Below are 23,077 nucleotides of genomic sequence, written 5' to 3'. Positions count from 1 at the left end.
TTATTATTCATAGACAAAATACTAAGCACATTCCTCTCAGGCAGCACATTAGACTAACTGAAGCTAAAATATGTGTTGAATATAAGAAATATGACTGATGCACGAGGTAAGAGGTGGATCACAAGGAAAATTGGGATTCATCATTTATTTTATTAACCTAATCCACTTTCATGAAGAATGATAGACGAAAGGGAAAAGCAAGATCCAGATGTAAAGGAATTTATGACACGGATGATGAAGTGGTAGAGCTGCCATGAGATTAACAGGGCGTTCCTTAATGCGTCTGAATTACGGGAAAATATCTTGTTTTTTAAGAGCCGTGTGTTCAGCAGAAGAAAATTCAACAAGATATGTGAGAGAAGTATTTGTCTGGAGAATTTAAATAACAGATGATATTAAAATTCTGTACATAGTTTCTCCGTAATTTGGGTAACTAGTTATTTGGAAATAATCAGAATCATTCTTATTATACTAATAGTAAAAAAAATTGGTAAAGTAAATTAAAGATGATAATATACATATGAACTGTTTTCGCTGTGAGTTAATAGTGTGGGCACGAGTCGGAGCAGTGTATTTGAGCCGAACATCTATTTAGAAGTTGTGAAATAAACAGCCAGGTTCTCGGTTGGTCATGATTATTATTTTTTTCTAACATAATAAAAAAGAACATCAAATTTATCTACAGGTTTCATTTCCTACTCATCTTCTTATAAAAAAGAATGTCAGCTCCTGGAACCTTTTGTTATTTAAGTCCTCTTTTACGATTTCCATCCACATGCATAAGAAATGCTCTGGAGAAAAGAGCTTAGAATAAAATCTCTCTGTAAAGTCATAATTATTTAATCTGATACAGTATTAGGTAAAGTGCTTTTTGTATCATCTATCACAAGGGGGGGGGGGATTACTTTTACACTGACTCAGATATCACAGCTTTTTAGAGAGTGATTGTAAGTTATTATCTATCCCACAATTAAACCCATCTCCACCTCCCTCTTCAACACAGACACACAAACTGAGGCATGTTGACACTTCAGGTGAAACCAACATACTGTGTGAAATATACTAACACATTAGTGAAACATGCAAGCACAGAGTTGCAGCATTGGAACGGTGCAATTCCAGAGAGAATAAAATAAACTGTAAATGAGCCTGACGGTTTATGACAAGTGAGAGCTCTTACAAGTCAAAACAAATTACAGCAAAACCTATTTTGTGAAACAGACATACAGAAATAAAAGCAGCAGAACTGACACAAGTGCCCTTTTTCAAAAAAGGCAGTTAAATTAACTTTTGTGAGAATACATCGATGTCCTTTAATGTGCATGACAGATTAATACAATAAAAACTATCTGTGCTCAGCAGAATATTTATTCACTCCTCGGTACTATTGCTTGTAAATTCGTAGCTTTTTTAATTAAGGTCTAAATCCCAAGTGGCAGAGGCAGACCACTTGTTGTAATGAGTCTTTGAGCTGCCCAGTGAAGCATGTATCCTACTGCTACACGCTTCTGCAATCAAGACTCTGTTGTAACCATTTTACACACTTAAGATCAGGGGTTTTCAACTGGTTTGTCCCAGGGACCATTCTGACTATAAAGTAATCAGCGGCCCACTGATGTGCCTACGTGTGTGGATAAAAGGAAGTTTTAACATTTGGTTTTCCATGTTGGTTTTATTTAAAAACCTCAAACAAATCTATATCTACTTAAAAACCTCAAAGAAATCTAGAAAAATCTGTGTAAAAACGGTTGATTTTCAGTGCTTAAGAATTAAAAACAAAATTAAAATGCAGTTTGTAGTTGTACTGCATCTCAGAACCATATGTACATCAATATATAACGTTCATGACTTAAAGGTACAGACATGTAGCTGACATGTTGAGAGAACGTTAAAGTAACGGTGATCAATAACAATCAACATAAACTGGGGCTACAACTGAAGAGGGAAGATGACAAAGTAATGCAGAATATGTCACAAATGAATATCATACAATATCACACGAACAATTGAGGCCTACTTAAGTTTAACCTCATGATCACCAGCACATTTTTTATTATTTTAGACATTTTTGTCTTATTTTAGATATTTTTCACGATATTCAAGAGTAATCTGGAAATGTGTTGAAATATCAAAGCGAATTTTGCGGACCCCCTGCAATGCCATCACGGAACACCAGGGGGCCGCGGACCACCGGTTGAAAACCCCTTCTTAAGATAATAGAATAGGACGACATTGAAACATGGGTGGCTTTAAACTATGTCCAGTTTTTTTAATGTGTTCCTAATTCTCTGTAAATGACGACACATACTACTCATGACTTTATTTCCCTGTTTTCTAACCTATGCCCTCCACTCTCCACCAGGACATGAAGATCAACTCCTCGGAGCAGCTCAGTCTCTGGCTGAACAGCAGCACATGGCCGCCCATCAGATCTTCAGGCATAGGGATGTCCTGCTTCATTATGACATTCGGTGCCATCTCCAACCTCGCCGCTCTTTGCGTCCTGACCAGATCCCGCCTCCGATTCCACCGCCAATCCAAAGCGCCGTTCCTGCTGTTGACGATGGCCTTGCTAGCCGCTGACCTGGGAGGTCATGTGATCCCAGGAGCCTTTGCTCTGTACTTACACATGGAGCAGCCGTATAAGATGCAAGCCCAGAAGCCCACCACATTCTGTCTGGTCTTTGGGGCGAGTATGGTGTTTTTTGGTTTATGCCCTTTGCTGTTTGGTGGTGCGATGGCGGTGGAGCGCTGCGTGGCCATCACTCAGCCGTTTTTCCATGCTGCTGTGATTACAGTGACTCATGTACGACTTGTTGTGTTTTTTCTGTCTTCTCTTGCATTCATGCTGGCAGTTCTACCTTTTTTTGCCATAGGGACTTACACTACCCAGTTTCCTGGAACATGGTGTTTCTTACCCATCCATCAACCCCAATCTACACCTGACACCTATTTGGCTTTGGCCTTCTCATGTCTGGGCCTCACGGCGCTCGCTCTTTCCCTGCTCTGCAACATCCTGAGTGCTGTGGCATTGCTGCAGGCCAGAATAAACCCCCGCAACACCAATACGACAATATCAACAGGTCGCTGCACACGTCGTCCATCTTCCGCATCAACTTCCTCCTTCTTCTGCACATTGGACGTAGAGATGATGGCTCAACTGGCGGTGCTCACTGTGGTTTCCTGTGTGTGCTGGAGCCCCTTTCTTGTGAGTAATTAGGGTTGCAAAATTCCAGGTTATTCAAACTTGGAAACTTTCCATGGGAATTAACGGGAATTAACGGGAATTAACGGGAATATACGGGAATATACGGGAATTAACGGGAATTAACGGGAATAAACTGGAAATGTTGTAGGTAATTTATACTAACTGTATTTACCTTGTCATATACAGACATAAATATAAACATTTTGTTCCGTCATAAGCTGATTTGAGCCCTGAGGAAACTTTGGGCACTTGACTATATGCTTCTGCATCGTTGTGTCATTCTTAACATAGGTCTTTGCACAGTATTTGCAAATGTACACAGCCTTTCCTTCTACATTGGATGAGGTGAAATGTCTCCACACATGAGAGAGTGCACGTGGCATTGTTCTGTAGAATAAGATGAGAAAAAAGTTTGTAAAAAAACACTAATGCAATGCCAGAGATATAAATAGTTAGTCAAACAATTGGAATCGTCTGTAAACATATTTTACAATTGATGGATAAATGAATGGAAATAGTCTAGATGAACAGATGAACAATCCTCAATCAGCATGCTAATATATTTTCCCAGTAATATCATGGAAACTTACCTGACTAGTCCTTCACTCTACAGCAGGCCTCAATAGCCCTGCTGTAGAGTGAAGCATGCTGGGAGTTATCTGTGCATGTGATGGAAGAATGCACAGTGGACAAGTACATCAAAGTAAAAACGATGTTTTTATTGCTCAGCGTTTAATTTGCTTATCTTTTTTCCAAAATTCCCGAGCTTAACTTCCCATGGAAAGTGTCTGGAAATTTACCGGAAACTTTCCGCCCCTTTGCAACCCTATCAGTAATACATATTTAGATTGAATAATTTGTTTCTGGAACCATCTCCACCTTTTATAGTTAGGTATTTTTTAAAACAATATTGTACATTATAAAGCTTTGGCTGGCTACACATCATCATCGATATTTCCCATATGTTACAGGTCCATATTCTTGTGATGCAGATCAACAAAAGCCCCAGACCCTCCGACAGTGATCCAGATGGATTCACTCTCCTGGGTTTACGTATGGCTTCCTGGAACCAGATCTTGGACCCTTGGGTTTACATCTTGCTGAGGAGAGCGGTGCTTTTCAGAGTTTTCTGTTTCGACACTCAGAGGCGGTTAGAGACGGCCGATAGTTCCTACGCAGACGGACGCAGGCAAACCTTCAGTCTAAAATGACCATGTTGCTCCTCTCATGAGAACGGAAATAATTACTTTATTTGATGTGTGTGGAAAATGGGGGAACTTTGCTATGTTATTGGCATCTGGGTTCGATGAATTCCACATGGTTGGGTGGCCTTGAAGGGCAAACTATGACAAATGGGGAATCACAACGTCAAATATACATCATGAAGGTCGTCTTCTTCTTATTAGATTATTAGAATTATTTATTCATTTTTTCTTTTTCTTCTTCTTCTTCTGATTATTAGAATTATTTATTCATTTTTTCTTCTTCTTCTACTGATTATTAGGATTCTTTATTTATTTCTTCTTCTTCTGATTATTAGAATTATTTATTCATTTTTTCTTCTTCTTCTTCTGATTATCAGAATTATTTATTAATTTTTTCTTCTTCTTCTACTGATTATTAGAATTATTTATTCATTTTTTCTTCTACTACTGATTATTAGAATTATTTATTAATTTTTTCTTCTTCTTCTTCTGATTATTAGAATTATTTATTCATTTTCTTCTTCTGATTATTAGAATTATTTATTCATTTTTTCTTCTTATTCTACTGATTATTAGGATTCTTTATTTATTTCTTCTTCTTCTGATTATTAGAATTATTTATACATTTTTTCTTCTTCTTCTTCTGATTATTAGAATTATTTATTAATTTTTTCTTCTTCTTCTACTGATTATTAGAATTATTTATTCATTTTTCTTCTTCTTCTACTGATTATTAGAATTATTTATTCATTTTGTCTTCTTCTACTGATTATTAGAATTATTTAATCATTTTTTCTTCTTCTTCTTCTTCTGATTATTAGAATTATTTATTCATTTTTTCTTCTGATTATTAGAATTATTTATTCATTTTTTTCTTCTTCTTCTACTGATTATTAGGATTCTTTATTTATTTCTTCTTCTTCTTCTTCTTCTTCTTCTTCTTCTTCTTCTTCTTCTTCTTCTTCTTCTTCTTCTTCTTCTTCTTCTTCTTCTTCTTCTTCTTCTGTAGGGCACATTACTGCCACCCACTGATCTGGAGCTTAGCCTAAAGATCTAATATTCAAACTCGGACACAATCCAAAACCATAAACTGTCACAAACAAAGTAGAAAGTATTTAGTAATCCGTGCCGGCACCACTACCACTTGAAGTCTCCAGCCAATCACGTAGCTTGGCAACCAGCCGGTCGCAAGTATCGTCCAATCAGAAAACGAGACCGGTTTAAGAAGCGTCGAGGTGAACCAATGGGGAGGCCGCTGGAGGCCGCTCACTGCCGGGATGGGCGGGGCTTCTGTGACAGAGCCTCACTTCAACATGGAGTAGAGAGAACCGCCCGGTGCTCCCAGCAGCTCGCTCCTCTCTCTCCCAGCTCGACCGGTCCCGGTTCCCGAGCCCTCACCGGAAACCCACAGCCCGCAGGCAGCCGGCGGGAGTCCCCCGGTGTCGGTAGGTGACTCATCTACACGTAGCGTCCGGTTCTAAAACGACTCAACAACAACAACAACCACCACCGAGCTGATTAGCATCCAACTGTTGGAAAGAAAGTGCTCCTCCGGTTATTTGAGAACCGGTCGGTCGGTGTGAAGAGGTGACGTCGGAGCTGTGTCCTCACGTAGCCCCCCCACCCCACCACCACCCCCGGGAAACGGAGGACAAGCCCGGTACTTGTCGGTGCCCACGGTGGGGGGGGGGGGGGCAAACTTGAAGAACAAGTTGTGAGGAGCCTCGAGGGCAGTGGGTGAAGGGTGACGTCGCCCCGGGGCTTCCACTGGGAGGTAAGAAGAGGTTGTGTGTGGTCGATGCTAACTCATGTGTATTCACTCTGGTGTTAACTAACTCAAACGTAGTGTTTTACACAATACACTAGGGACGGGAATCGGCAGGGACCTCCCGATACGATACTATCACGATACTTAGCTGGCGATACGATATGTATTGCGATTCGATATTACGATTTCCTGGGATTTCTTTTGGTTATTTTTTTTTTTTTAATACTGGACCATGGAAACATGTTGAATCATACCTTCAAATACAACACAGTCAAATTCACTTAGAGCTTTACCAGTTTTATTTCAAATATTAACATTAACTTAATGACTGCCGGGCAGCCAATAGAGAAAATAAATAAAAATGTGCCCTATTATTGTATAGCCCCTGTCAACTGCACACAAACTGACAGATTAAGAAATGTATGCCACTTAGGCTTCTTTTAAACAATAAATAAAAGGTAAATTAAATAGAATGAATAAAAGTTTACTTAAAATATAAACAGAAAGTAGGCTATTGTTGTTTGCATGTAGGCGATGCAAAGCTAGTGCTTGGGTATGTTTAGATTCTTGTGCAAAAACAAGAGCTGGTCAACATGCTCTGGGGTGATGTTGCTCCCCCCATATATCCCCCGTATAAACTAGGGACGGGAATCGGCAGGGACCTCCCGATACGATACTATCACGATACATAGGTGGCGATACCATACGTATTGCGATTTCTGTGGGTATTGCGATTCTGTAAGTATTGCGATTCGATATTACGATTTCCTGGGATTTCTTTTGGTTTTTTTTTTTTTTTTTTTAAATACTGAACCATGGAAAAATGTTGAATCATTCCTTCAAATACAACACAGTCAAATTCACTTAGAGCTTTATCAGTTTTATTTCAAATATTAACATTAACTTAACGACTGCCGGGAAGCCAATAGAGAAAATAAATAAAAATGTTCCCTATTATTGTATAGCCCCTGTCAACTGCACACAAACTGACAGATTAAGAAATGTATGCCACTTAGGCTACTTTTAAACAATAAATAAAAGGTAAATTAAATAGAATGAATAAAAGTTTACTTAAAATATAAACTTTGAAATAAACAAAAAGTAGGCTATTGTTGTTTGCATGTAGGCGATGCAAAGCTAGTGCTTGGGTATGTTTAGATTCTTGTGCAAAAACAAGAGTTGGTCAACATGCTCTGGGGTGATGTTGCCCCCCCCCCCCATATATCCCCCCAGGTATAAACCAATAAATATGTTTTAAAAAAATAAATAAATTGTCATTCACAAGAATCGCGATTTGTAACTGAATCGATTTTTTCCCCCATCCCTACAATACACACACACACACACACACACAAAGTATAGCAAAAGATAAGTGTGTTTTTTAAACAAACAGCATCAGTCCGAATTTCCAGATGAATCCGATGAACAAGTGCTTACAACATCTTTATATTCTATAGACAATAATACCAATATTTGGAAATACATGCATGATATATTAGGGTTGGGAATCACAGGGTAACTCACAATAGGATTCGATACAATGATAATATGATGACACAGGGATGATAAATCAATTGGAAGGAAATCATGTTACGATACATCATGATAAGAGGTGAACAAAATGGAGCTAAAGAAGTCAAATGCAGGGTTTGAGTTTTGACGCAAACTGAGATAGAAAAATGTGTAAAGAGGCGGAAAAGTTTTATCTTAATGCCTCTTACGTCTTTAAGTAACTGTAATTTGTAAAATCCAATGTAAAATAGATCCGTTCAAGTAGGGGCTCTGATGTAGGTGGCGCTATGACCCTGAGGAAATATTGACACATGGAGCTGTTCAGGCTTGGATTCTGATCATGAGACAGAAGTTTGGTGTTGATAGGACAATGCAGAGTGGAGTAATGACAACATCGTCTCCTTTGGCGAAGGATGAACCTTCTCCTTACCTCAATGTTTACACGGTTTGAGGAAATGTCCCAATTCTGAGAGAGAGAGAGAGAGAAAGAGAGACTTCGCCTTTACCAGACATTCAAAATTCATTTGATCTTTGACCACTGACCCTGTCACTGCAGGAGTGGAGTTGTTTGTTGACGGCTCAGCATCAAAGGATTCATGGTCCATACATCTCAATTGAAGTCGATCTGATGTAAGCCTTGGTACAAGTACCCCAAAGTAAAAATGCACCTCTAGACTTTTTTGGTTGTCTGGTCATGACTAGGGATGGGGGAAAAAAATCGATTCAGTTACAAATCGCGATTCTTGTGATTCTTTTTTTTTTTTAAACATATTTATTGGTTTAAACGTGGGGGATATATGGGGCCCCCGAGCAACATCACCCCAGAGCATGTTGACCAGCTCTTGTTTTTGCACAAGAATCTAAACATACCCAAGCACTAGCTTTGTATTGCCTACATGTTTTGTTTATTTCAAAGTTTATATTTGAAGTAAACTTTTATTCATTCTATTTAATTTACCTTTTATTAATTGTTTAAAAGTAGCCTAAGTGGCTTACATTTCTTAATCTGTCAGTTTGTGTGCAGTTGACAGGGGCTTTACAATAATAGGGCACATTTTTATTTATTTTCTCTATTGGCTGCCCGGCAGTCATTAAGTTAATGTTAATATTTGAAATGAAACTTGTCAAGCTCTAAGTGAATTTGACTGTGTTGTATTTGAACGTATGATTCAACATTTTTCCATGGTCCAGTACTTAAAAAAAAAAAAATAACCAAAAGAAATCCCAGGAAATCGTAATATCGAATCGCAATACTTACAGAAGCGAAATACCCACAGAATCGCAATACATATCGTATCGCCACCTAAGTATCGTGATCGTATCGTATCGGGAGGTCCCTGCCGATTTCCGTCCCTAGTCATGATACACCTGTGGATCACAAAGTAGTTCCTGTCACACCATGTGGCGAAAAATCGATCTTTGAGGTAAGTTTTCATCGCCATATGAAATATATCTGATGAAAGCCCTGAGACAAGTACATCAAAGTAAAAATGTGGAAAATGACCAATATGGCGACGAAAGTCAAAAGGGCGGGATTCCTGTTGCTTTTCTCCAATTGCACCTCCGACCTTTTTTGTTTGTCTGGTCATGATACACCTGGGCTACGATTTTTGTGAAGATCGGTGAAAGCTAACTGAGGGGCTTTTCCTTACATGGCGCTGTTGAACCATTTTTCCACGCCCATTTCAAATTATGCCAGAATATAAACTTTTGGGGGTTTTGAATTCCCTGCAAACTTGGCAATAATTTGAGCATGTCTAGGTCCTGAAAAAGCCCGAAAGGGAAATACTAAACCTGTTCATCCTTCGAAATACAACAGGTCCTCCCACCGGAGGTGCTTGGTCCCTGGTGATAATCCTTACAATTTAAATAGGGCCTCCCACTGTCTCCTACTGTTCGGTGCACGGGCCCTAAATATCCATAAACTGTTAAAAAAAAGTCAGATCTTTTATTTAGATATATCTAAATCAAATATTGATCGTCTAGCAATGCATATCAATACATACATACATTTTTAACTATAATACAATAGTTAACTATTATGGAAATACTATTTAATGCAATATAATAAGTATAATTAAGTAAGAAATATATTTATTTGATGCACAGCCTGCTCTACGGTAATTCAATTTCCTGAGGGAAATTCATCACTTTTCCTCAAAGCTCATCTTTTCCTTTTCCTTCCTGACAGGATGCACAGTGCAGCGAGTGTCTCGGCCTCTCTGGGCTCCATGGGGCTGCTGCGTCTCTTCGGGGTCTCCTGGCCCTGGAGTCTCGCCGCAGGACTCGGGGTTTACCTGGGCACCAGGAGCTGGAAATACTTCTATGTTGCAGCTCGCACCGCCAAGCGAGACCTCATGTAAGTTGGATGAGAGCGGTGACATTTCTGATGCTCGTGTTTAGGGTGGCAAAATCCCGGGAATATTCAAAGTTGGAAACTTTCCATGGGAATTAATTAATTAATTAACAGGAATAAACTAGAAATGTTGTGGGTAATTTATACTAACTGTATTTACCTTGTCATATACAGACATAAATATAAACATTTTGTTTTGTCATAGGCTGATTTGAGCCCTGAGGAAACTTTGGGCACTTGACTATATGCTTCTGCATCGTTGTGTCATTCTTAACATAGGTCTTTGCACAGTATTTGCAAATGTACACAGCCTTTCCTTCTACATTGGATGGGGTGAAATGTCTCCACACATGAGAGAGTGCACGTGGCATTGTTCTGTAGAATAAGATGAGAAAAAAGTTTGTAAAAAAACACTAATGCAATGCCAGAGATATAAATAGTTAGCCAAACAATTGGAATCGTCTGTAAAAATATTTTACAATTGATGGATAAATGAATGGAAATAGGCTAGATGAACAGATGAACAATCCTCAATCAGCATGCTAATATATTTTCCCAGTAATATCATGGAAACTTACCTGACTAGTCCTTCACTCTACAACAGGCCTCAGTAGCGTCTTTTGCGTATTATTTTTTTTCAAAATTCCCAAGCTTAACTTCCCATGGAAAGTTTCCGTAAATTTACCAGAAACTTTCAGCCCCTTTGCAACCCTACTCGTGTTCCGATGTACATCCTCACTCCCCCTGACCCCCCCCCCTCTGCCCCCCCACAGCGGCCTGTACGTGCTGTTCAGAGTGAAGCTGTCTCTGTGGCGCTACATGCGAAATGGAGCCAACATTCCTTCCATCTTCGCCCAGACAGTGAAACGTTACCCAAACAAACCAGCGCTGATATACGAGGCCACGGGCGAGACGTGGACCTTCACGCAGCTTGACGAGCAGTGCAACGCCGTGGCGCACTGGGCCAGAGGTCAGGGGTGGGTCTCCGGGGACGTGGTGGCCCTCTTCATGGAAAGCAGACCCTTGCAGGTGGCACTTTGGCTGGGCTTGGCCAAGGTCGGGGTGGAGGCTGCTCTCATCAACTTCAACCTGCGCAGTGACTCCCTGGTGCACTGCGTCGGGGTCTCGGGGTCCCGGGCCATCGTGTTCGGAGCTGAACTCGCAGATGGTAAGAATGTGTTCGGGCAGGAAAATGCCGATTCATGGCGTTTTGTATTTAGTTTTACATTTTTTATAAGTGGCAGCGTTTATTCTAAGCTGTCTACATATTCTAACACTCATAGTATATATATTATCTATTGTATAGTCAAATACTTATATGTATACCTCTACTATATATCATATTATATCATACTCTCTGTATATTCTTTGTATATATAAGTCTATATACACATATTTATACATGTGTACATATTATTATTATTATTATTATTATATTTTCTATTATTATATATACTGTTGCTGCCATTATTACTATATACTGCTGTTATATTGGTATAATTACTATCATATAAAAATATATATTATGTTATATTATATACTATATATACTGTACTATTCTTATATACTGTCTAACAATAACATAACCATCATATCATCAGTACTATTACCATCATCTTGCCACTGCACCTTATCTACCTGTTTATCTTGTGTTTCTGTTTTTTATTCTTTCTACCTCAATATTTTTTATTTAATTCTATTGTATTTTATTGTATTCAAATATACCGGCTGCTATGACAACTTAATTTCCCTTCAGGGATGAATAAAGTAATCTATCTATCTATCTATCTATCTATCTATCTATCTATCTATCTATACATCTATACATCTATACATCTATCTATCTATCTATCCATCTATCCATCTATCCATCTATCCATCTATCCATCTATCCATCTATCCATCTATCTATCTATCCATCTATCCATCTATCCATCTATCCATCTATCCATCTATCCATCTATCCATCTATCCATCTATCCATCTATCCATCTATCCATCTATCCATCTATCCATCTATCCATCTATCCATCTATCCATCTATCTATCTATCACTATACCACTTGTGACTATACGGCCGCTAGAGGCCAAAGTAAAACATTGATCAACCTCAGGGGAAATCTCCTGTTTTGTCTGACATCATGTGAGGTGCTCAACGTTTCTCTCTGTGGTGTCACATGGTTAATATTCCGTCTCTTGTGTGTGGACCAAACACTGTGATGGTCTCAGACCTATCATCAGCACATGCTCATCAGTGATCACAGTGCTCGTGAAATTCTTTCTCCATCATTTTGTGAACTCGATTAACATTTGCTTAAGATAGATAGATAGATAGATAGATAGATCGATAGATAGATAGATAGATTACTTTATTCATCCCCGAAGGGAAATTAAGTTGTCATAGCAGCCGGTATATTTGAATACAATAAAATACAATAGAATAAAATAAAAAATATTGAGGAGGAAAGAATAAAAACAGAAACACAAGATAAATAGGTAGATAAGGAGCAGTGGCAAGATGATGGTAATAGTACTGATGATATGATGGTAATGTTATTGTTACACAGTATATCAAAACAGTACAGTATATATAGTATATAATATAACATAATATATATTTATATATGATAGTTATTATACCAATATAAAAGCAGTATATGGTAATAATGGCAGCAACAGTATATATAATAGTAATGGTGATATGATATGATATAATAATAGTAATTATAACATGTACACATGTATAAATATGTGTATATAGACTTAACCTTTCTTGGTGACAACACAACCTTTGTCTTTATGGTCTCTGGTCACTAAGATGAAGCCGTTCTATTAATCAGTTGTCTGGGATTGAACATGGCTTCAGAACGTATTTTGATTATTTTCCCAAAATTATTAAATATGTGTTTACAGTTTGTATTCATGAAAACGACCTGACCTGACGGACGCTCTCTCCTCTCCCTCTTGTAGCCATGTTGGAAGTCAGTTCCTCCATCTCCCAGTCTATGGTACGGTTTTCCACCGGAGAGCTCAGTGCAGAACATGCAGCCTCTCTGGGAGCTCAACCTCTGGACCCAAGTTTAGCCTCTGCCTCCCGACATCCTCCGACACCTTGTGTTCCCCCTAAAGGCATGAGCGGTGAGTACCTTATCTCCTTACTGGATTTGAAACGTAATATCTATGCTAATGAGTAGTTTCATTTTACATAACCCTCTTCAAACAGAGTCCAAATCCTGTTTGGTTGATAACCGGTTTTGCACTATTTTGAATTCCCAGGGATATGCAGTGCAGTAATGAATTTTTCCTTTTGTTGTCAAGTTTCTGATCTGAAATTGCTTCCCAGTAATTATTTAACTCAAACCTGGGGACGTGAATGCTTGACTGTGCAGAACTTTGAGAGATATGAGTCATATTTAATTCAGGACAGATAATGACAGTTTTCTCTGGACAGCACAATCTCTCTGGAGGAGGTATGATTGGTTAAGGTGTGGGCCTTCTGAATAACAATGATACATCTGTCTCAGATTAAACAACATATGGTATAAGTCAGCATTTAGGGTGTGAGTCTACGATATCCTGTACTTAACAGTTCAAATGTCTGTTTTGCCATGAAAAACGTTTGGTTCTGACTTTATTTTCTGTTCTGTCTTTCTTCGGGTTCACCAGTGAAATCCCCTCAGTGAATGAAAAGCGGTGAAGATTCCAGTTTGTAAATGTAAAGCTCTGTTGTGTTCTCTTCTGCAGACCGTCTGTTTTACATCTACACCTCTGGAACCACGGGACTCCCCAAGGCCGCCATCGTGGTTCACAGTCGGTACGTTTCCTTGAACAACTACTCAAAAGAAAACACCACCCTCCACAGTTGTCATCATAGATTTACATAATAAAGGCTAGATGTCTCGTCTGCGTTGCCGGCCAACGGAGACGAACGTCTGCACATGGCGGCCATCTTGCTAGGGGGCAGCTCGCTCACCCATAACATTGTGTTGGTAGTGGTAAATAACCATAACTTGCTCAATTTTCAACCGATTTTGAACGATGTAGTTATGACACTGCATACTTATGAATAATTATGTTATTTTCTAAAAAAAATGAATAATTTATGCAGTGTCATAACTACATCTCTGACGTTTATAACAAACCAGATCGTTTAAAAATCTGTTGAAAATTGAGCAAGTTGTGGTTATTTACCACTACCAACACAATGTTGTGGGTGAGCGAGCTGCCCCCTAGCAAGATGGCCGCCATGTGGTGACGTCCGGACTGTTGGCTGGCAACGCGGACGAGACATCTAGCCTTTATATATAAATCTATGGTGGTAAATAACCATAACTTGCTCAATTTTCAACCGATTTTTAAACGGTTTGGTTTGTTATAAACATCAGAGACGTAGATATGACACTGCATACTTATGAATATTTATGTTTTCTAAAAAAATTGAATGATTTATGCAGTGTCATAACTACATCTCTGACGTTTATAACAAACCAGATCGTTTAAAAATAGGTTGAAAATTGAGCAAGTTATGGTTATTTACCACTACCAACACAATGTTATGGGTGAGCGAGCAACCTCTGGCAAGATGGCCGCCATGTGGTGACGTCCGGCTCCGTTGAACGAGACATCTAGTCTTTATTATATATATATATCTATGGTTGTCATGATATATGTGTGTTTGTCCCCATGACAGCTACTACAGAATCGCTGCTTTTGGGTATTTTGCCTTCCGCATGCGCCATGATGACATCATCTATGACTGCCTGCCTCTCTATCACTCAGCAGGTGAGTGCAGTCACCCTCCAGCTCTTAATGAATACACTCCCCCCCCCCCCCCCTTAATGTTCCCATCTCTGACGTGTGAGCTTTCTCTTCCTGCCAGGTAACATCATGGGAGTCGGGCAGTGTCTGATCCACGGCCTCACTGTGGTGGTGAAAAAGAAATTCTCTGCCAGTCGTTTCTGGGAAGATTGCATCAAATACAACTGCACAGTGAGAGCGTGTGCTTGGGAAATATTAAGATCTGCCATATTTTTATGAGGTCAACCATAATAAAACATGACTTTGTTCCTCTGCCACAATAACAAGTCTACTTCCTCTTTTGTAGGTGGTGCAGTACATCGGGGAAATCTGCCGCTACCTCCTGTCTCAGCCGGAGCGGCCGTCGGAGAAGGACCACAAGGTGCGGCTGGCGGTGGGGAACGGGTTGCGCCCGAGCGTGTGGGAGGCCTTCACCGAGCGGTTCAGGGTGGCGCAGATCGGCGAGTTCTACGGCGCCACGGAGTGCAACTGCAGCATCGCCAACATGGACGGCAAGGTCAGCAGTCGCCGTGGTTACTTGTGTGCTCACTGATCCGATGTGCAGTGGATCAGAGTGAAATTGATTTCTTGTCCTGCCAGGTGGGAGCCTGTGGGTTCAACAGCCGCATTCTCCCCAACGTGTACCCCATCCGCCTGGTGAGGGTGGACGAGGACAACATGGAGCTGATTCGAGACAGCCGGGGCCTCTGTGTGCCTTGCCGTCCTGGTAACTAATACAAAGATGGCCTTACTGGATGTAGCATGTTAAATTTAATAGTATATAAGCCTAATTATTTATAAAGAAAGTATAATATGTCTGTCCAACTCCTCCTTGTCCTGCAGGGGAGCCGGGGCTTCTGGTGGGTCGCATCAACCAGCAGGACCCACTACGAAGATTTGATGGTTACGCGAATCAGGATGCTACCAAGAAGAAGATCGCTCACAATGTGTTCAAGAAAAACGACTCTGCATATTTATCAGGTTGCCAATTCTTTGTATTCTTCAAAATGTAATAGTAATATTGCATTATAGCACTGAACCTACAGTTACTTGCTGTTTGCATTTTCTTTTTAAAATGCAAGGAGTCTTAAAAAGTTGGAGATAAAGATATTTATAGCTCCTAAATGTTGAAACTTGAAAACTTGGCTTCCTTCGTCAGTGTGAGTAATATTAGGAGTACTAGTTTATGATTGTGGACAAGACATAGTTATGACTCGTATGTCTGTCTCTCAGGTGACGTGCTGGTGATGGATGACCTGGGATACATGTACTTCCGAGACCGCGGCGGAGACACATTCCGCTGGAGGGGAGAAAACGTCTCGACCACTGAGGTGGAGGGGATCCTCAGCAGTCTCCTGGGTCAGACCGATGTGGCCGTGTATGGTGCTGCCGTGCCAGGTGATTGTTAACTTTGTTGTTTTAGCTTTATATTGAGACCATAAGTGTTGTTTACCTTTTGTCACATATGGATTTTGCCCGTACGCACTACTTGGTAACCATTTATCTCCACGTCTCTTAATTATTAGTAGTAATTAATCAAGTTAAATACACAGAAAGCAATACTTTCTCAATTTTGGAAAGGTGTAATTTATAAAAGTGTCACCTCTATTCATGTATTCATGGGTAGACCCTAGGAATTTATTTGTGAATTTGCAGAAAAAGTAAAAAGCTAAGATTCTCATTTCTATTTTAAGGCTCACTCACACTATTGTTGACCTTAGATACAAGTCTTCAAATTTAGCAAAGTGACATATCTCAATGATAATATCATCAACACTAATTCCAGCAGCAATCTGCAAGAATACTTGTTGTTATATACTTTTTGTTAACGCCAGGGTTATTATTATAGGTGTGGAGGGTAAAGCAGGCATGGCAGCCATTGCAGATGCTACAGGGACTTTCGACTGCAGTGATTTCTTGCAGCAGGTCCAACGTGCTCTTCCTCCGTACGCTCGACCCGTGTTCCTGCGAATCTCCCCAAATGTAGACACCACAGGTAACCTCTCCCATATCCCTTCTGAGTCCATAACACCAGCAACCACCACTGATGATTTCATATCAATGAATCACCATCTGTCCATCTCCACATTCCTGCATAGGTACATTCAAAATTCAGAAGACCCGGCTGCAGAGGGAGGGATACGACCCACGGCTCACAACCGACCAGATCTACTTTCTGAACGCCAGAGCGGCGCGTTATGAGGCTGTTGATGAGGAGCTCTACAGTGCGATAGCGGAGGGACGAATGTCTCTATGACGTGTCGGCCGCAGCAGGGCAGTGAAGGTGCCTCTGGGAGACCGACGGTGGAGAGATGGAGAAGAACAGTCATGGGCTGGTGTTGGCATCAGTCTGACCTGCCTGGATTTTAACTGCTCATGGAAGTTGAGAGAACTACTTACATAGAGAGAGAGAGCACTGTTACAGATGAAGTTTTAACACTGTATGAGGACAGGGCACAACGTGAGGGCATTTATTTTTCTTTAATAACTTTTTTAAAATATTAAAAGAACACCTCAAAAAGCCTCTGAGCCTCACCAGTCATAGAATGGGTGTCTCCCATAACCCGTGTGACATAGGAGCATGTTACAGTAACGTGATTAGGACTGCACGGGTAGCGTCGAGTCAAACTCTGTTACAGGGTATTTTACCAATGTTTGGAATATGCTGCAAGTTTATTTCTGTGTAGGTCTAGGAAACACTTGAGAGTGAAGATACTTACAGCCATGTGTTTGGATGAAACTCAAAAGACCAGACTTCCACATGCTGTACACTAGGCAACTAAATCCAACACTAACCATAGAGTCTTTTTAATGAAATGGAAAACTAATCTCAGATGTTAATAATTGAGCCTCTGAACAACACTGGCTTGGGTAAGCAAATACACGTACTGTATGTGCCTTATATGAAACTCCACACCTGTATCATCTTTTTCTTGGAAAAGGGTTAAAAAGAAAAACCACAGTAATTGTGTGCCATGCAAACCCGAGTCACACATTGTTAATATTATATTATGTAATAAATCTTATCAATGTAGTAATATATGAGTGGTAGAGATTGTGACACTGTTTACAAGTTCAAATCATTCAGACTACATTTGTTTTAACGCAAATTAAAGTATTTTAAACATTTCTTTGTTTCAGTCGTTCATTTGAAGTGCATTTACAGATTTTCATGAGCTGTAAACTGTAATCATCTCCTTCAATAATGCTGAATTATTAGTCTGTTGACAAGGATATCCTGGTGTGTAGGACTCTCAGTGGATGCTCTTTGCAGGCGCTGCAGAAGTAGGGAAAGGCCCTGGGTGTGATGACATCCATGAATGTGTAGAGAGGCGTTCTCTCTCCAGGGTCGTAAAAGGACACCTTGCTTCGGTCCATGTCTAAAACCACTTTTATAACTTCCGGCTTCTTAGTCATGGTCAGCGGCTCCCACGGCGCCGTGCAGGCCTTGTGCTCTCCGTTGCGAAAGCGAATAGTCCAGAACCCCTCGGCTGGGGTCAGCACGTGCTTCCCCTTCCTGTTGATGGAGTCGCTGGCGATTCCCACCACCCAGTAGGTGTTGTCCTTCACCTCCACCTCCCAGCTGTGGCGTCCAGAGGAGTAGCCCTCAGCGGCCAGCAGCTCGGCGCTGATGTCGAAGCGTTCGGGGTTGTCCGGCAGCTTGAAGATCTGGGTCGAGTTCTGCACCACTGTGAGATTCTCCGAGAGGATGAAGCAGCTAGCGGCTGTGTTGGGATCCAGAATCACAGGGTCTGCAGAAAGAGGAAAAGAAGTAGAAGTTACTAATATGGCAAAGAAAGAGCTGACTAAGAACACATGACCTGGTTTGAGGAACTCACTGTATCTAACTATACTCTTCATCTTCTCCCACACTTTGTACTTCAGTGAGCCCAGGTGCTTGGCCACATCGATCAGAGCACCGGAGATCCGTTGTGGGTCGAGGGAATTCCGCCAGGTTCTGAAAAAAATACGTTAGCAGTCAGTTGTTGATCTATTTTATTCACAAAGAAAAGGTTTAACCAGATATTCGATGTGGTGATAACACTTACCTCCTTACGGTCTCCTTGTAATTCTAAAAAACAAAGTGGACAAACTTCATGAATTCTTGTGCACGTGAATGTCGAGCAATAGCTGGTTAAGATTTGTCAAACCAAAGATCTGAAGCATCTGTTTGATCTACCTTCAGAAATGCAATATCGTGACATTTCATCTCCTGCTCCACTAATCTGATGGTGTTGGAGAGAGACGTCATTTCGTTGTTCATCTCCTCGATTCTCTGGTTGATCATCAGCTTCTTCTGAGCCTCCTCGGCCTTTAAAGAGGAAAGTCTCGCAGCCTCCTGGTCTTTCAGGAAATGCTGGAGGGCTTCGAATTCTTCTCGGATCTGCGTTTCCGTGTGTTCAGCCTGGTTCTGCAAAGAGACATGATGGATGGGTGATCACCAGCTCCACACTGGTGGTGCCCTTAGTAACAGTTGGTGCTGATGGGACTCAAAGTACCTTCACGTGTTCGGCCATCCCCTCGCAGACCACCTTCGCCTTCTTGTACAGCTGCAACTTGTCTTTCAAAGGCACCAGAGCACTCTTCAGTTCCTCCTGCAAAGTCAGTTACATGGCATTGACACTTAAAAACAAGGTCAACATGGCAGGTGGCCAGGCTCCCGGCACAATGAGGGGCGGGGCCTATACAGCTGCCACATACTCTCCCACGACAGCATTCCATGTAAATGCGGAGCTGAACAATACAGCGGGATCAAAGCAAACGACAACTCGTCGCTGGGTGATCTAATGCCTTTCTCACATAAACAAATTCGAGCTGAGTGTGGCTTAGAGTCCAGGTATGGACACGTAAGGACAATGTTTACTCAAGGTGTCCCGGTTGGTGAGGACTGCAGGAGTAGAAGGAATGTCGCATCACAGAAACCTTGTGGGAGTCGAGTTTCATTCCTCTCGGGACCCCGGCAGCAACGACAAACCAAAAATATAAAGCTAAAATTAGAAAGTTAATGAACCCGGCCAAACACCTTGGCACATGTCAGCATTTCAGGCTTAGAGAAGCATAAAGGTAGTAATTAATCAAGTTAAATACACAGAGAGACATTTTCTCAATTTTGGAAAGGTGTAATTTATAAAAGTGTCACCTCTATTCATGTGTTCATGGATAGATACTAGGAATTTATTTGTGAATTTGCAGAAAAAGTAAAAAGCAAACATTCTCATTTCTATTTTAAGGCTCACTCACACTACTGTTGACCTTAGATACAAGTCTTCACATTTATCAAAGTGACATATCTCAATGATAATATCATTAACACTGCAGCAATCTGCAAGAATACTTGTTGTTATATACTTTTTGTTAACGCCAGGTTTCCAAAGTAGCTGAAGTTGGTTAACAATGTTCTGCCAAGGTGAAACATTGTGGAGAACAACCATGAGACCTTCACATTGCCTACCTTACAGTCATGAGCACCTTCCCCGATGGGGTAGAGCCTGTGTCCAGAGTGTGCATCTGCCTTCACACACACCCCACAGATCGGCTCCAAATCCTCCAAACAGAACATGGTGAGCTTCTCCCCATGTTCCTTACAAGCCTCGGGGTCGTTCTTCCTGCTGTCCTCCTTGAATGACACACAGGCCTTCTCCAGCACCGAGCTCACCACGATTTGTTCCATGGAGGAACGGCGCCAGCACAGAGGACAGTAGTGTGAGTCCCCAGCGCCTTGTGTGTCCCAGCTGTCTTTCAGGCAGGCTTTACAGAACCGGTGCCTGCAATTGAGCACCACTGGCTGGCTGAGAATATGACCACAGATCGGACAGGAAAGGTCATCCTCGGGATGAGCACGTCTGCTGGCCATTCTCCCTCTCAGGGTTTGGATGGCAGGCGTGGATCCCAGGCCCCTCCCATGGCTCTGCACAGCTTCCTCATCTTACCCTCAGAAATAAGTGTTAATGCTTTAGCTCCTCCAAGTCGTATCCCCTGTTGGGATGCTTTGAAGAGCATGCACATTGCTCATTCTCACATTAACACTACAGCTCAGAATAAAACAAACTGGCGTCACATGTAATGGACTCTTTATCTGTGACACTCCGAGGAAATATTAGCTTTGGATAACCTGAGCATGACAGAGGAGAGGAGGGTGACAGCGGAGGGATTTGCACTCAGGAGGGACTTTAGATTTGAATTATGCCACAAACACCTCCAAGTTAGTGATTTGAGAAGACTGTTGAAACAGCCTGTCACAGTGTTATTAAGACTTTGCAGAGAACCAACCTCTAAAATAGGAGTCGGGGTGGACATATAAATAGACAGATCTGGACTGAAGTTATGTGAGTAGAGAAATATCCTCCTGCTGACGACTGGGACATTCATTTTCACAGATACCTTTAGCTACGAGCAACAGCTTTGTAAGAACTGACGCATGGTTATTTTTAAAACTTGACGTCCAAACTCCCCCAAAAACTCTGAACGTAGCTCACATTTCTCGCTGTCTTTTTTCTGTAAAAAGCAGGATATTCCAACAGTAGCATTGTGAAGATTCATTTGTCAATTTCCAAAGTATTTAACAGTTCGCTGACCTTGTTTGACCTGTAACCCAGGACGTTGTTGTGGGACTCCGATTACCAGAATAAACGCTGCATCTAAAATAGACCAAGTGCGTAGAGAGAGATATGAGCCATGCAGAATATGATCCTGCCACAGGGAAACAGTGAGTAGACCCGTGCTGCTTGAACTCTGGGAATTAATACACTGTACGTCACGTATTTAATCACACGGACAGGAATGTTACTGCTGTGTGTTGTATCGGTCACACACACATGAGCTCATTGAGCATTTGTCCTTCACACTTATAACAGCCCAATAATTTAGAAACCATTATTCTGAAAGGATTTCTAAATAAGACCTTCTTCAACATAATATCATTTGTAATATGGCAATATAACAAAAAATTGCAAAAAAGTGAAGATGATAGAAGAACGAAAAATCCCTTGCCTTATAATATCGTCTGATTCTAGCCTTTCAGAGACATGCATTATATTATAAATGTTGAGTGTACTAAAAAAAATGAGTCGCTTTGGACAAAAGCGTCAGGTAAATAACATGTAATGTTATGTAATATTACATTTATATTTGAAAATATGCACAGATATGAAGACGTTTATTTTACAAAATAGACAACGCAGAAAAGAGATGAGCATTTTTGTTAATATTTTATGCAAGACTGGTCTTTTCTCACTTTGAGTTCTATAAATTTGGTTGCAGTTTGGTTTTCTATTATAATGTATGGTTAAATTGTAAAATATCATGCCTCAATCTAAACTTAGCCATTTTTATTTTATTTTAATATGTATTTAATGGTATTAGTAATTTAAGACAATAAATATTTATTTGAATGGTTATTTCTTTTAGTTAAAGTTTTTTTTAAATATCAATTCCATTGATAAGCTTTAGGTTCTGGTGACAAAGTCATTGTGGTTTTAGTTGTTTTACTAAACATAGTTTAATGTCATTTTATTTTTGGTGAATCGCTTTTTAAACCTTTACACATAACAGACATTTGTTGAACACGCAACAGTCAATTCCAACTTGTTGAGATGACATTAATTGGGGAAGGACAGCTGGATGCTGTGTGTGTGTGTGTGTGAGTGTGAGTGTGAGTCTGTGTGTGTGCTTGTTCGTGTGTGTGTGTGTGTGTGTGTGTGCGTGTGTGTGTGTGTGTGTGTGTGAGTGTGAGTGTGAGTGTGAGTGTGAGTCTGTGTGTGTGTGTGATACCGAAGCAAACAGGGATAATGAGCAACTGAGAGTCGAATCATCTCCAGTGCATTACATCACAGATCCCCTGGAGAAGAGCAGGGACTCCTCGGGAAACAGATGTTCTCTACAGCTGTTTCTGCAAAAAAACTAAAGTTTCTTGGGTAGAACTTTTAATTTCCAACAAATTCTGTTAACGATAGCAGCTAAGAATATAACCATGATCCAGTAAATTATACAAACCTTAATCTGGTCTTCAACGTGTTCTGACTTTGTGGATTAACTTTTCTAGAGTTAAGTTTTAAAACACTTTTAAAATGAGAAAGAAATACTAAACCTTGAAAGGTATTTTCATTCAACTTACCTTACAATCCTTGAATGTGTCCTTTAAGGGAAACATGCTGTGATTCATGAAGTGGTGATCAGTGGAAGAGTCCAGATCAGCAGCACAGAGGAGAAACTGGGGTTTTCCATGAGCTTCA

General features: G+C 40.5%; 3 protein-coding genes across 3 annotated transcripts; 2 read left to right on the top strand and 1 right to left on the bottom strand.

Annotated features, from left to right (window-relative positions):
- The first annotated feature begins 2,341 nt into the window (after positions 1 to 2,341).
- On the top strand, positions 2,342 to 4,419 carry ptger1c (prostaglandin E receptor 1c (subtype EP1)). The gene is made up of 2 exons (XM_061089314.1): positions 2,342 to 3,208; positions 4,180 to 4,419. The coding sequence occupies exons 1-2, from the start codon at positions 2,342 to 2,344 to the stop codon at positions 4,417 to 4,419; spliced, it is 1,107 nt and encodes a 368-aa protein (XP_060945297.1).
- A 1,629-nt stretch (positions 4,420 to 6,048) lies between these two features.
- Positions 6,049 to 17,975, top strand: slc27a1a (solute carrier family 27 member 1a). The gene is made up of 13 exons (XM_061089759.1): positions 6,049 to 6,187; positions 9,885 to 10,052; positions 10,823 to 11,217; positions 13,020 to 13,187; positions 13,794 to 13,863; positions 14,740 to 14,831; positions 14,929 to 15,038; positions 15,154 to 15,363; positions 15,447 to 15,573; positions 15,690 to 15,827; positions 16,080 to 16,244; positions 16,696 to 16,842; positions 16,946 to 17,975. The coding sequence occupies exons 2-13, from the start codon at positions 9,886 to 9,888 to the stop codon at positions 17,101 to 17,103; spliced, it is 1,947 nt and encodes a 648-aa protein (XP_060945742.1). The 5' UTR covers positions 6,049 to 6,187; position 9,885; the 3' UTR covers positions 17,104 to 17,975.
- A 72-nt stretch (positions 17,976 to 18,047) lies between these two features.
- Positions 18,048 to 20,721, bottom strand: trim35-13 (tripartite motif containing 35-13). Its single transcript, XM_061089758.1, has 6 exons — positions 20,299 to 20,721; positions 19,346 to 19,441; positions 19,027 to 19,257; positions 18,896 to 18,918; positions 18,686 to 18,804; positions 18,048 to 18,598 (listed from the first exon to the last, which is right to left on the bottom strand). The coding sequence occupies exons 1-6, from the start codon at positions 20,698 to 20,700 to the stop codon at positions 18,063 to 18,065; spliced, it is 1,407 nt and encodes a 468-aa protein (XP_060945741.1). The 5' UTR covers positions 20,701 to 20,721; the 3' UTR covers positions 18,048 to 18,062.
- Between the last annotated feature and the right edge of the window lie 2,356 nt (positions 20,722 to 23,077).

The sequence above is a fragment of the Limanda limanda genome, chromosome 17, assembly GCF_963576545.1.
Source record: "Limanda limanda chromosome 17, fLimLim1.1, whole genome shotgun sequence".
Lineage (NCBI taxonomy): Eukaryota > Metazoa > Chordata > Actinopteri > Pleuronectiformes > Pleuronectidae > Limanda > Limanda limanda.
Note: the sequence above shows the minus strand (reverse complement) of the source record. Positions and strands in the feature narration are given on the sequence as shown.